The 15,037-nt window shown below is 36.6% G+C and overlaps 1 protein-coding gene across 2 annotated transcripts in view; it reads left to right on the top strand.

Moving 5' to 3' along the window:
* The window catches only part of SI (sucrase-isomaltase), a 177,770-nt gene that overhangs the window by 142,323 nt on the left and 20,410 nt on the right, over positions 1–15,037 (top strand). For both annotated transcript variants that reach the window (XM_087933383.1, XM_087933382.1), the window contains exons 35-40: positions 1,044–1,178; positions 1,986–2,070; positions 2,454–2,592; positions 12,789–12,922; positions 14,470–14,504; positions 14,593–14,709. In XM_087933383.1, the coding sequence (XP_087789509.1) occupies positions 1,044–1,178; positions 1,986–2,070; positions 2,454–2,592; positions 12,789–12,922; positions 14,470–14,504; positions 14,593–14,709 (645 nt within the window). The remainder of the gene's footprint in view (positions 1–1,043; positions 1,179–1,985; positions 2,071–2,453; positions 2,593–12,788; positions 12,923–14,469; positions 14,505–14,592; positions 14,710–15,037) is intronic.

Below are 15,037 nucleotides of genomic sequence, written 5' to 3'. Positions count from 1 at the left end.
TCTCATGTTTTAATATAGGCCTTAATTTGGGGAGAGGGGCTTAATTTCATTTCATGCCTATAAAACATGCTGGGACTTCCTATTGGGGGAAGCCGTATTGTTGGAGAAACAGGGTAAGAGGCTGCTACAAAGATGAAGGGGGTCAACCTATTTTCCAAAACACCTGAAGACAGATGAAGAAACAATGCATGGAAACTAATCAATCAGAAAACCAACATAGAAATAAACAGAAATTTCCTGAACAATTAATCAGTGTGGGCTTGCCTTCAGAAGTTGTAGGTGTTCCATCACTGGAGGTTTTTAAGAAGAGATTAGACAACTACTTGTCTGAAATAGCATAGGGTCTCCTGGTTGAGCAGGGCTTGGATGAAAAGATTTCCAAAGTTCCTTCCTACTCTATTATTCCAGGAACAGATGTTATAAAGATTCCAGGAACTATTTAAAGGCTATGCATAAAGTTATGGATATGTTATGTGAAGTGAGCCTAGACAATGTTTTTAAATATGTACAATGAAATTATCATGTTACTTTTCTGAAATCTTATTAATGTCTGCCTATTAAATGTGCAGAAGATATAAAATTGAATAGAATATATTTATCACACTGATGATGTTACCTAGTGGAGTAATGAAACATTTGGAAGCCTACAACCAAGTTCAGAAAGCACCAGAGGTCAACCCTGAACTACCAATATTCTCCTCTATTGAGATATAACATAACCTTTAAAAAAGCATAACTAACATTCAAAATACCCTTGAAAGTTGAGGTAATTAATCAAACATAGGATGCTGAAGTATTGCAGACAGAAATGTGAAGTTCTTCATTTAGAAAATAGAAGTCACACTCAAAGAAACAGAATTGAGCATGCCTGGCCATATCAATTGTCAAAAAGATTACAGTAATAAATTATAAATTGAATATGAATGAACAGTGTGATGAGATTGCACTAAAGGCAAATGTCATGTTAGGCTATATCAACAGAAGTTTAGTTTCTAATACATGGGACATTTTGTTTTTTCTTCACATTTTTTGCTTCTCTTCAGTTTTACAGTGCTTGGACTGCTTTCCCAGATTTTTTTCGGAAATCTACAGCTCAGTGGTGGAAAAAAGAAATTGAAGAAGTCTACAATAACCCCAGAGATCAATCACAAAGCATCAAGTTTGATGGCCTATGGATTGTAAGTTTCTGTCTTGTATGTTTTATCTGATAAATTTAGTAACATTATTTCCAATTCATGCTTTCTACATTAATCAGCATTTTCAGACATCACATTTAGTTTAACAGTAAGAAAATATTATTTTCTTGCTACATCTGGGGAACTTGGTAATTCCCACTAATTTTCTATTCCCAGCCATTGTTAATGCAACTCACATGGAACGCTTTAGTTTGGGAAATGGATCTAAAATATAGAAATTTGATAAACAAACCAACCAACCAATAAATAAAATGAATAATGCAGCTGACATGCATTATGAGGAAGTAGATTGTGGTTTTATTTTTTTATTGGAAGGAATGGGTAAATCCATTTAGAAACAAATCTCATCCATGTACCACTTCAATATGCTCATCCATAAGTGTATGACATTCTATTCCATATATACACTGATTTATATTATATACACACACAAACACACACTTAAATATCATTTGGAGCATTCTAAATCAAGTAGTCCAGGCAGTTCAAATAAATGTAAAGGTTTATTGCAAACTTATGCTCTCTACAAGAATCTTTACTAATGTATTGCCTGTTTGCTAATGGTCAATTTCTGTTATCTTGGACTTTATAGCTTACTTCAACATAGCACACCATTCATATAGTTTTATGAATAATATAAACTAAAAAAGAAGTAATATCATTTCATGCAAAATTTGCATACAATTTTCAAATGAATCATCTATCTATTATATTAGTTATACACTTCATAAAAGCTTAGTAAAATTTTTAATTAACAGTCTGGGTGTCTTATTTGTTTTATAATTTAAGGATATGAATGAACCTGCAAGTTTTGTCAATGGTGCAGTTACTGGTTGTAGGAACTCTGATCTAAATAATCCAATATATATGCCAGGTAATTAACATTATAATACATTATAATAATTTTAATTTTTTGGAATGTTGGTAAATAAAAAATATTAATAGATCCTAAATTTAAATTAAGCCAAACTTTCTAAAATGAAAATGTTTAGGTTCGGTCAGACACATGATGCTGGTAAATATATTTTGGAGGTAGTTCTATTATTCTAGCTCTTCCATATACTTTTGGCTGAGTTCGTCAAAAAATTGATTATGCACATTGTATTTACAATATTTTACTGATCTGAAATTACTACAGGCCAAGCCATATAAAATATTTTACCTAAAAAAGTAGAAATTTACGTTTTTAAATTTCAGACATAGCTTTATATGGTTCTATTAACTTCCTTGAATTTATTTTTTAATTATTTTTATCAGACATTCTGGGAAAACATGTGGGACTGAATGAGAAAACAATTTGTATGGAAAGTGAACAAATTCTGCCTGATGGAAGCCCAGTTCGACATTATGATGTCCACAATTTATATGGGTGGTCACAGACTAAGCCTACCTATGAGTAAGTTATCTTTCTCTGAGTAGTAGCAACATTTTAATAGTTATTTAGTAGTTATAGTAGTTAATAAATTGAATCCTTATTTACTAGAGTTAATTTGCATGAGAGATTAAAAGTTTATACACGTACAGTTTAATTTCTTTGTTATTGTTTCAGTAAAGAGATAATATTTAAATATGTAGTTCTTTAAATTGCTCTGCAAATATTCAAATACTTTAACATTATAGCTAGAGTTATAGGATGAATTGTATGATAGATGTCTGCAATTGAAGATTTGTTGAAAAATGAACTGAATTTTTGAGCTTTAATTAATCTGTTAATTCATCCATCTCTATAACAGAAATTACTGACTATAAATGGCATATCCAAGAATGTAATACCAAGGGCAAGAGGTCATAATTTTTTAATTTTTATATTTCTATCCTGCTCTTACTTCAAGGAATTCCTTAATTTGACAAAGTCCAGCAAAAATATCTTTCCCATAAACTAGAATCAAACAAGTGAACTTGGGTATATTTGTCATTCCTTAATATTATGCTGTATAGCATTTTACAATATAGTCTGGTACAGTAGTGGGATTCAAATTTTTTTATTACTGGTTCTGTGGGCGTGGCTTGGTGGGCGTGGCAAGGGAAGGATACTGTAAAATCTCCAGTCAGAGGTGGTATTTGCCGGTTCTCCGAACTACTCAAAATTTCCACTACCGGTTCTCCAGAACTGGTCAGAACCTGCTAAATACCACCTCTGGAAATCTCAGATAACTACTTTCTAAATTTATCATTGGATCACTTACATTTATAAGGAAGAAATTGTCTTTAGTTTCCAGTAAAGTGCTAAAGTTAGGTTAGGCTATAACTTATTGTTCTGTTCCAGCTCCACAAACCGTCTGAAGTTAACTCAAATATTTCTTTATTAGGAGTGCCAGTAGCCCTGGCAAAAAGTTTCCCTCTCACTGTAGGATAACAAGTCTGCTCGGCAAGGAGATGAATCTCCTTGTCTGCCACATCTACTCATCTCTGATCCCTGCTTTTTATCCCCAGAGCTAGGGTGGGGTTGTTAACTCTCCATTTTAGGGCTGATGGATGGCCCATGCTTTGCCCCCCGCCTCTCTCCCTCCCTCCCTCCCTCCCTCCCTCCCTCCCTCCCTTTCTCTCTCCCTCCCTCCCTCCCCCCCTCTCTCTCTCTGCCAGCTCCATTCCCTCTTCTCCCTTGAAGCTCTCAGGTTGCCTTGATGCTGACCCTGACTCCCATGCCTCCTCCTCATTTGATTTGGCTGCTGAAGGGGCCGGTGGCCAACAAGCCACAACACTTACATACAAAAGTTGGCCTAAAATACTTTCCTATCTGAGTTAATGGGCTGCTGCCATTTCATGGATTGAATATTTCTTTAATACCGATAACAGGATTCTCTATTTTATTTGAAAATAGCAGACTAGTTAGGAGGAACAAGCCATAATTCCAACTCTACAATCACAGCATATTGTAGCTGCTTTTTCAAAATAATATATCCTATGTGGTTTATAGACAGGTTCTAGATATGCATAGGGGGTATTTAGCTATATTGAAATCTGTGCTCAGCTAAGAAACTTGTAATGTTCCTTCACTGTTTCCTTGTAATAACATTATTAAGAAAGAGAATGTCCCCTCTGCCCAATTTAGACATTACAAAGTAAAAAGGTTAATTTTCTACGTACCATGAGTACTATACAACTTCAACCTTCAATAGAAGTCGAGTGCCATGGGAACATTTACCTTTCCAGTTTGACTGGCCTTTTATGCTTTCCTGTCTTCTTACTAAATCTGCAAGTATATTGGGACAGAATATTAAGAGACCCACCTAATTGTGAGTGATTATTTGTACATATTTCCTCGTAAAATGTTATGAAATTGCTGACCTAAAACGACCCAGCTAATATTTTGAATACAGCTCAATATGGCTGTTTATGCCCATGTCATCAAATTGTCCTGGTGTTTTCAGATACAGTTTATTGAGTTTATGACATGGATTCATTCTGAAGCATAATCTGCAAAGGCCAACTTGAGACACTCCTGTGTGATGAACCAGCCATGAACTGTAATAAAAAGGACTCTGCCATTCATTGATGACATGAAACAATTTTCAACTTCTCAATATGCCATTAAGAGTATAGCACAAGGAATTGGAGAAGAAAATAACCTCTTGTTTCAAGCTTAGTGTGTGATGGACTGCTTTAATTAAAAAGCTGGTATTATTTGGCTAGGATTCCATGTAGGATATCCAGAATGATTGTTTTAAATTAAGTGCTCTGTATACTTGTTCGTAAATTAATAATCTTAGCAATTCACTTTTTAAAAAGGCAAATGTTAAAGAGGGGCAAGAAGGTAGATATAAAGAAAGAAACAGAGAAATACTATAGCTTTAACAATGTATTTTGTCTGTTCCCAAACATCTTTATGACACACAAATTCCTGATTGAGATATTTTGTGTTTGAAGCAATGCCAGATCGAAGGATAATATATCTAGGTTGTTTACCCTTCAATTCAGTGAACAGAGAACAGCCTTTCCTCCAAATTAGTCATAATGACCTTTGGATAAATTTCATTTTGCCATGAAAAAAAGAGAGGGTCAAAAAGATCACAATGTTCACCTGAGTGAACATTGTATCTGGTGGCGTTCTAATATTTCACTGACAATCAGAACTTTTACAAAACTGCTGATGAGAAAGGAATGAATTTCAGATTTGCCTATTGCCAGCTAGATCAAATATTCCTTGAACGTCATCAGCACACAATAATTCAGTACTAGAAGTAATGATACCTTAGATGAAGCTGAAAATGAAGGATTAAATTTTGGGTTTGTGTGTGCCTGTGCATACTCATTTCCTCCAAAATAATAGTAATAATATAGAGAATAAATGACAAGTTCATCTGACTCTTATTTATTTATGAAATCTTTCCTGATTTATCTTGTACTTCACTCCATGATAAATTCTATTTTGAAACTGCAAAAATAATATACAAAGGTTAAATTGTCAGACTTTAAAACAGAGCCAGAGTGAGGGAGAGTACAGAGGTAAAATCACTGAAAGGCCAAGTGGAGCACCAACACAAAACACAACAGCCTATCAGAAGGAAGGGGGGAAATTAGTCTGATCTCTTTAGATAAAGGTTCAGTAGAAAGCACAGGAAGGTTGGTTCCTGTGTTGTCACCACTTAGCTTCTGTTGCTAGAGAGGCTTATAGGAAGGCTTTCAAAGGAAGTGATAATTTTTACAAAAGTTCAAGTGGGTTGGAGGTAGAAGTGAACCATTGTCACTGAAGATGTGACAATGGTTCACTTTATCTACACACACACACACACAAACTGAAGATGTGTAATTTAAACCATGGGAATATAATATGGTCAATCAAAATATACATTAGACTGAATTTCATTTCTTTGTGTAAAATATTCAGAGAGTTGCTCAATTTTTAAAATTACCATGCCAGTAGCACTCATTAAACAAAGTTATACAAACAAAATCCCACCACATATAATTAAAAATATATCTAATTAAAAGAAACCAAATGTATGTGTACCTTTAAGCTAATTATATGGCTGCCCATCCCACAGAAGTGATTCTGAGTGACGTATACAGATTAAAAATGAGGGTCAGAGACCCATCAGAGACAAGAGAGAGAAATTCTTACAAAAGTCAGATATTACCATAAGAAAGGTTCATCTCCCAAATCCCCTCAGATGACATTGCTTGGACCATGTCCATTTTGTCAGAATTAGTAGGATGGTCAGAAACAGCAGGTCCAACAAATAACTCAGTTTCATACCGTACAGACTTTGGTAGGCAAAAATAACCACCTTGCTGCACACCCAGAAACATTTTGGGAGTCAGTCCAATGGTACTGCATAAGTGTGTCCACATAGACACACACACACACACACACAAATCTGAACTTTCTAGAAATGCAGAACACTTTACATAGGATTACCCTTGAAGAGTATTTGGAAGCTACAACAGGATTCAGGTTACTTGAGAAACCATTTCACCCCACAGGCTTGTTCACCTGGACCAGCAGAGACCCCATCAACCAGAAAATTTTAGCTAGCAGGGTCCAGGAGATGAGTTTTCTCCACCATGGCTCCTGCCCTTTGGAACATCTTATCTCCTGAGATAAGATCGAGTTCTACCCTTTTCACCTTCCATAAGGGCTGAAGACCAGGCTCTGCCAGCTTGGTGCCCAATGGGGGAGTATCATACTGGAGGTGGTTGGTGCATTAAAACAAAATCCCACCTCTCCCCGCCCCTATATATCCAGCTCCTTCTCTTCCCATCTTCTAACTGTAACATTACTTTGGATTGTAATTCCATTTTTTCATTGTTTTTAGAAATATTTCTTTTATTTTTATATTGCTTTTAATGTTATAAGCCATCCAGAGTCACTTCAAAGTGAGATGAGCAGCCATCAGAACAAACAAACAAATAGACATCTACAGTATATACCATTCAAAGGAGATGATCAGCAAGCCGAAAGGAAACCATTTCAGCATCAGTCAACACCCAGATGAGCAGAGATTAATACCAAGATTAACATTAGATGAACAATCAAGTTGCAAATAATACTCTTATCAAGAAACAACCAAACAAGCTAATAGTAAAAAGCCAACCAAAGAACTACCAAGATCCCTCCCATTAACACTGACAGGGCAAGCTACCAGAATATAAAATGAGAGCAAACGTCAATTCTGACTAGCACTGATAATGTTATCTTGTTTGGGTAATGAAATGTCTGAATGAAAACAATTAACCTCAGAGAGCACCAAGGACTCTTCAAACATTACCTTGTCTAGAAATCAGGATATATTTGGACTAAAGTTATGATAGGTGTATTGTATGTATGTGTGTGTGTGTGTGTGTGTGTGTGTGTGTGTGTATGTATGTATGTATGTATGGCAGAGCCATACTTCCACTCCCTGTTGGCTGTTCCTCCTCTCCCTCAGAGTCAGTCTCCACCAGGGGCATGACACAAGAAGAAGCACCAGAGGTGGTATTTATCAGGTTCTGACCAGTTCTGGAGAACCAGTCATGGAAATTTTTAGTAGTTTGGAGAACCAGAAAATACCAATTCTGACTGGCCCCGCCCCAATCTATTTTCTGTCTCCTGAATCCCAGATGATCAGGTGGGTCTTCTTTTGTTGTCCTGCACAGGAGAACAGAACTGGAAAGCAGATTAGTGGGGTGGGGAGAGAATGGGATTTTGCAGTAACCTTTCCCCAGGAGTGGGGAGGAAATGGAGATTTTGCAGTATCCTTCCCCTGCCACGCCCACCAAGCCATGCCCACAGAACCGGTAGTGAAATATTTTGAATCCCATGTATGGCCTGATAAATTCCTTTTTTATTTTATTTTTTGTATTGTTTCTTACTCAGTATTGATGAAAGAGAATATTTTCCTAAATTTCTTTCCCAGCAGAATTGAATTTTAGAGGAATTATTATGACTAGAATGCTATGTTATTCCACTAATTTAGTTATAAGGTGGTTGAAGGCTGTATGTGGACATCTTTTTCTATATAATAATCTCTCAGCAGTCCGCTTTAATTAAATCCCAAGAGATGATATAATGAAAACATTTGTCCAATTGAGCTTTATCAAATTGGGAAGTGTAGGAAGTTGAAGAGGATTCAGCATGATAGAAAAATGTGTTAGAGAAAACAACAACAGGAATAGCACTCTGAATTATCTCCAACAATAAAATCCATTGAAAAATACTGCAAGAACAGATTCTGAGAGAAAGAATTTATCTTACTCATTCTGAGAAAAAGATAGAAATACATAATCTTTTGTAGAAGAGGAAAACTCCAGAGACATTGTAATGCCCAATTGCCTCAGTATTTATGGATATGTCAGCCCTATATGGTATATAGGTGCCATATAGGTCTACAACTACTTTAAATAGAACAAAAACTTGCAAATGTGTGTGTGCTACAGTCTCCTTCACTTTTATCAGTATGTGAATTAGTATGGAACCTGTGTGAACTGGTTTCTCAAGTTAATTTCTTAGAATGGGTTTAAGCCATACCTGTTTGATTATTCCCTTGTCTTCCCGATGTTTTTTGTTCAATTTATATCAGTTCTATGTGACCTCTACATCAATTAAGACTTTCAGCTTTGCCTTGCCAAATCCCATATTGCAATAGAGAATTTACTCTAAGCGGTTTCTCAACTCATAGGGAAATAGCATACAGAACAAGGATTTAGCCAGAATTTATTTTCCTTTATTCAAATACCTGATTTGCAGGCAATTTTGAGATTTAAAAGTTAAAATTTAGAATATTTTATGAATTCTATCTCCATGTTCCTATTAAGAATTGTTGTATGTCTATATTTAAAACTCTTGAAGCACCCTTGATGCAATGGTCTTAACTATTTGCATTTGTATTAGGGTGCGTTTGGTGGCTGCTGTGTTGGTGTGGAATTTCAATTGGAAGCTTATGGGGATTAAATTTTGATCTCGGCAGTTGCATAGGAATGCAAGGTCACATAAAATGGAAGCTCTTTGGACTTCAAGTTTTTCATAAGTCCTGGTCAGATGGTGGGTTTCCTCCCTGTAGAGGTGCAATATTTGTTTTCTGAGGTTTTCACGGGTATTTGTATGTGAATCTTTGGTTATTTGGGTTATCTCCCGCATAAAATTGGAAGTATCTTGGTGGCCATCCTAAAAAGAACAGAATTGGCCCTAATTAGAAATGAACTTCACACAAAAAGATTCCTCCTAGACCAAATCAACAAAGATCTCCTCACACTTCACCTCAAACTCAGCAACAAGATTCACCCAGCACTTTGGGACAAATCCAAACAACTCGCTGTCTGGAGAACCAAAACACAGACCACCCTCAAGACAGACACATACACCAACAAACTCAGAAAACTACAAAAATGCCAGAAACAAACTCCTCCCCCCTCACAGCCACACGTGAAACAAACAGTGCACACATATCAGACAAGATCCTCACTGAAGCGGAAACCAATGTCCTTTCGAAAGGATTCAAATTTGCTGTCGCTCCCAAAGACATCCCCACAGAAACCATTATATGAGGAGTTGAAACCAGCCTGACCAAAACCAACCCTGATGATGCTAACAGAATCAGACTCAAAATCACCAACATGCTCTGCACCAGCAAACCAACCAAAAGCAACTTATCCAAAGAAGAACAAACTGCACTACTTAACCTGAAAGAAGACACCAACATAATAATCCTACCAGCAGACAAAGGCAACACGGCAGTGGTTATGAACATATCTGACTACCAAACCAAGTTAACCAACCTACTCCAAGACCCCACACACAAACCCCTAAACACAGACCCCACCACCTACCTAGAAAAAAATCACCAGATCCAAAATAAAAGCCTCCCCCATCAGTGAAGAAATCCAGCAAAGAATCATACCCAGAGAAAAATCATCCAGAAGCCCTAAGCTTTATGGTCTCCCCACTTAGACCAAAAGTCAACTCCATAGGCTCACCTCTACAACACCTAGCCAAATTTCTCGCCAAACAACTATAGCCCTATGCAGAATCCATCAACTCACACATAGGAAACTCATTTCAGTTCATTGAGATCATAAAGAAATAAAACTTACAGCCCAGAGACCTGCTAGTGAGCTTTGATGTCATATCCTTCTTCACTCAAGTGCCTATAAAAGAAGCCTTGACAGCCATCCAAAACAAATACAACCCCGCCAAGCACATTCTAGATCTGACCAACCACTGCCTATCCAATATACAATACCCCTACAATACACCTACAATGGACAAAAATGCAAACCAATAAAAGGAGCACCCATGGGATCATCCCTCTCACCTGTCATCGCAAACCTCTACATGGAACACTTTGAAACACAAGCTCTAGAAAAATATCATCACAAACCCAAACTCTGGCTCAGATACGTAGATGACACCTTCATAATCTGGCCACACGGGAAAGAAAAACTGAACAACTTCCTCACACACCTCAACAGCCTACATCCCAAAATACAATTCACCATGAAACAGAAGCTAACAATCAACTACCCTTCCTAGATGTCTTGGTATACAAAAAATCCAATGGCTCCCTAGGACACACCATCTACCAGAAGAAAAGACATACAAACCGCTATCTACATGCACTCTCACACCACCACCCAGCACAGTTCAATTCCGTAGCTGAGACAATCATCTCCAGAACAAAATGTTTAGCCAACGAACAACACCTAAAAACTGAACTACACACTCTCACCAATGTACTAACAGCCAATGGATTCCAAAGAAAGAAGATTACCCACCTAATCTAAAAAGAAACCCCAACCAAAATCCAAGACAAAGAACAAGAGAATGGCAAAGCCCTCCTCCCATATATAAAAGACACTACAGATAAAATCAGCAAGATCATCCAAAAACACAACATTACGACAGCATTCTGCACAAACAGAAAAATATCCACCATCCTAAGAAACCCTAAAGACAAAATCGAGTTAGAAAACTAAGGAGTATATGAAATCCCATGCACCGCCTGCCCCACCACATACATTGGACAAATCAACAGAAGAATAAGTGCACACATTGAAGAACACAAGAACTCAATCAAAAAAGACCTGACCTCTTCCCTGGTCCAACAACTCAAAGCCACAGGACATGAGATTGACTTTAAAAATGCCAAAACTATCGCCAAAACTGAACAGTTCAACAACAGAATAATCAGAGAAGCCATAGAGATAGAAAAACGCCCACACAGCATGAATAAATGAGATGATTCCTCCCTCCTACCAGCCATTTGGAAACCCGCCCTCACTAACAAATGAGTACCTAACATGAAGAATGACACCAGACCCACACCAACGAGGGCCGCACAAGATGCTACCACCTCCACATAGAAAGCAGACTCACATCCACACGGATGATGAGACACGACCATGGACCAGAAGCCGTACCGCAGCTACATCACTACCTGCTTCAAACCCCTCCGACCCATACATGAAGTGAACAGAAGCCCACCCTGAAGATGTGGCATGACCATGAACGTGAAGCCAAACAACAGGATCACAGCTCACCAGCTCAAATCCCCTGGCAACTAAGACTAACTTGAGCAGAACCAAGCCCCCACCTGAACAGAACACACCCCCCGCCAATCAGAACACAGCCAACCCCCCAACCAATCAGAACACAGCCAAGCCCCCACCCAATCAAGTCACTTCCCCACTAGCAGTTAAAAGGAAGAAGCAGCTGCAAGCTCACATTACTCCGAGAAGAACAAAGGCGAAGACACAAGCCTGAAGATGATGAATGAGATTTCATCAAAACGTCGCCAAGATACTTCCGATTTTACGTGGGAGAAAACCCAAATAACCAAAGATATATGTATGTATGTCTTTATGTATGTCTGTCTGTATGTATGTAGACAGAAGATATTAGAAACACTAATCAAGCAGAACACAGCAAACTCCAAGACCAATAAACACAGACCAAGACTCCCAACCAATCAGGATGAAGAAAAAACCATTCTGGCACAGCAGTAGGCTAGCACCAAATTTAAAACATAAACGGCTGTGAAAGTCTGACTCACAGACAAACACAATGCAGAAGCCTGATGATGGCAGATGAGATTCTGCCAAAATGTTGCTACAACTTTAAAAGCACAACTACAATGACATGGGAAAATACCCAAACAAAGCTGAATACCATACATGTAAGTACCCGTGAGAACAACCACGAACTCGAAGCCAAACAGCAAGATCACAGCTCACCAACTCAAATCCCCCAGCAACTAAGACTAACCTGAGCACAACCAAGCCCCCACCTGAACAGAACATGCCTCCAACCAATCAGAACACGGCCAACCCCCCAACCAATCAGATCACAGCCAAACCCCCTACCAATGAGAACACACCCCCACCCAATCAGAACACAGCCAAGCCCCCACCCAATCAAGTCCCACCCCCACTAGCAATTAAAAGGAAGAAGCAGCTGCAATCTCACATCACTCTGCAATCTCACATCACTCTGAGAAGCAAGAGCCGAAGACAGAAGCCTGAAGATGATGAATGAGACTTCATCGAAACGTTGCCTAGATACTTCAAATCTTACGCGGGAGAAAACCCGAACAACCAAAAAGACAAATAAAATAAAAAAATGTATATATAATGATTTTTAATGATTCGCCCTAAATGTTGGTTTCTTCCTGTTATTAGGGCTCTGCATAGTATCACAGGGGAACGTGGCATTGTCATTTCTCGTTCAACATTTCCATCGAGTGGCAAATGGGCAGGGCATTGGTTAGGTGATAATATTTCAAAATGGGACCAACTTTACAAATCCATAATTGGTAAGTAAAATCTAAATTGCATGCAGTTAATAGGTTTTATGTAAACAAATAAAATTTCTACTGTTTATAAAACTTTAAGTAACAGACTCTTATCAGTAGTATAAAGTTGCTCTTAATGCTTATCTACCCAATTTTGCAATGGACTGCATACATTTTTGTAGTCATCAGATTTATTTATGTGTCCCATTTCTGGACATATTAGCAATGTATAATTAATGACATAGGCTACTTTTGAATATTAAGAAATAAAAATCATGAAAGATACTCATCAGGAACATTTAATTTTCTCAGTTCCTTATGAATTAAACTTCAGTCTTAATACATTGAAAACATAACAATTGTATTTTTTGCCACCTAATATTTTTTTTCCAGATGAGCACAATATGCACTGAAAGTATTGCATGTGAAACTAAATATTTTCATATTTCATAACACTATTCTTATTACCATTACCACCCAAAGAATTTTTCCTTCCTCATTATTCCATTATATCATGTACTTAATACATGATTAATTATATTTCAATGAATCCAATTAAGAAAAACATTCAAGTTGCACTTTTGGGAATGTGCATGTGATGTTATTATATTCTTCTACATTTATGAAACATCCCCCCAAATAAATAGCAATTGCAGTAGCACTTATACCTAATTCTACTTCATAGTGCTTTACTCTATGCAGTTTACAGTATTAGCATATTTTTTCCAATAATCAGAGTCCTTATTTTATCGACTTCAGAAAGATGGAAGGCAGGGTAAACCATGAGCCAGTCAGATCAAATTCCTGGAATTGGGCAGTTAATTAGTCTGCAATACTGCATTCTAACCATGCACCGCCATAGCACTTAAGTACTTCTTGCATTTTATCTTCATCAATAAACTTGTAAGTGGGGTTTAAAAAAAAAAAAGAATCCACTGATAGATCATTTCTCTTATAAGAAAAAAAGCCATAAAGTAATATTAAATTAAATTTTAAAAGTGCATAATAATGGAGGGGCAATATTTCTAGTCAAACTATCTTCTGAAAAGATGGATTTAGGATTTTCTTAAGTTTCCAGTTTCCAATTCTGTATAATATGTATTACAGTTTTTAATGTAAAACATGAAACTTAACAAAATGGATGCAAAATCTGTTACAGAATTCATTATAATCTACAAATATATCATCCTGACCATATCATGTTCTTAGAATTAAAAGTTCATTGAACATCTTGAATATATTATAAAATTACATGTTAAAATGCATACTATGGAAAGTTACATATATAAAATACATGTATCTATATATTTTACATATATTATTGAGATAATTATATTAAAGCCAAAGTTTATTACAGAAAACTGCACTGGCAAACAAATCTGTGTGTTTTTTAAATATCTTGCAGAAGAAAATCAATACTTGTAATTTTAATATAGACTGACTTTAGACTGATACATGTACCTCTTAATTAAAATCAAAACAAAATCCCTAATGGCCTACAAAAGGTTAATTTAGTTATTATTAAAAGACAAATCATTTGCTATAACAGTGTACAACTTTTTTCTCAGGTATGATGGAATTTAGCCTTTTTGGAATATCCTATGTAAGTTTAATTCACAATAATTGTAATTGTTTCTTTATATTGTTTTTAAAAATGAGACTGATATTTAAATATTTTTTATTATGTACAGACTGGAGCAGATATCTGTGGCTTCAATGACAACACAACATATGACATGTGTGCTCGTTGGATGCAGTTGGGTGCCTTTTACCCATATTCCAGAAATCATAATGGCATTGGATTTGTAGTAAGTGTAGAAAATGTGATTTTTAGTATTGATGTTTCCTAGCATGGTGAAAATTTCCTTCAGCAGAACCTCTGGTTCATGTTTTAAAATGCTATAGCCATTATAAGCCATTATTCATGTTTTTGTCTGTCCCATTACAAGTGATAACACAAGAAGAAAATACTGAATCAAAAAGTAGTAACTGTGATTGAAGCCTGATGATGGCAGATGAGATTCTGCTGTAACGTCGCTACAACTTTAAAAGCACAACTACTATGACGTGGGAAAATACCCGAGCAAAGCTGAATGCCATATATATATATATATATATATATATATATATATATAT

Source organism: Pseudonaja textilis, chromosome 4, assembly GCF_049901715.1.
Source record: "Pseudonaja textilis isolate UNSWEBS1 chromosome 4, rPseTex1.2, whole genome shotgun sequence".
Lineage (NCBI taxonomy): Eukaryota > Metazoa > Chordata > Lepidosauria > Squamata > Elapidae > Pseudonaja > Pseudonaja textilis.
The sequence above is the reverse complement of the archived record's forward strand: the minus strand, read 5'-3'. Positions and strand labels throughout refer to the sequence as shown.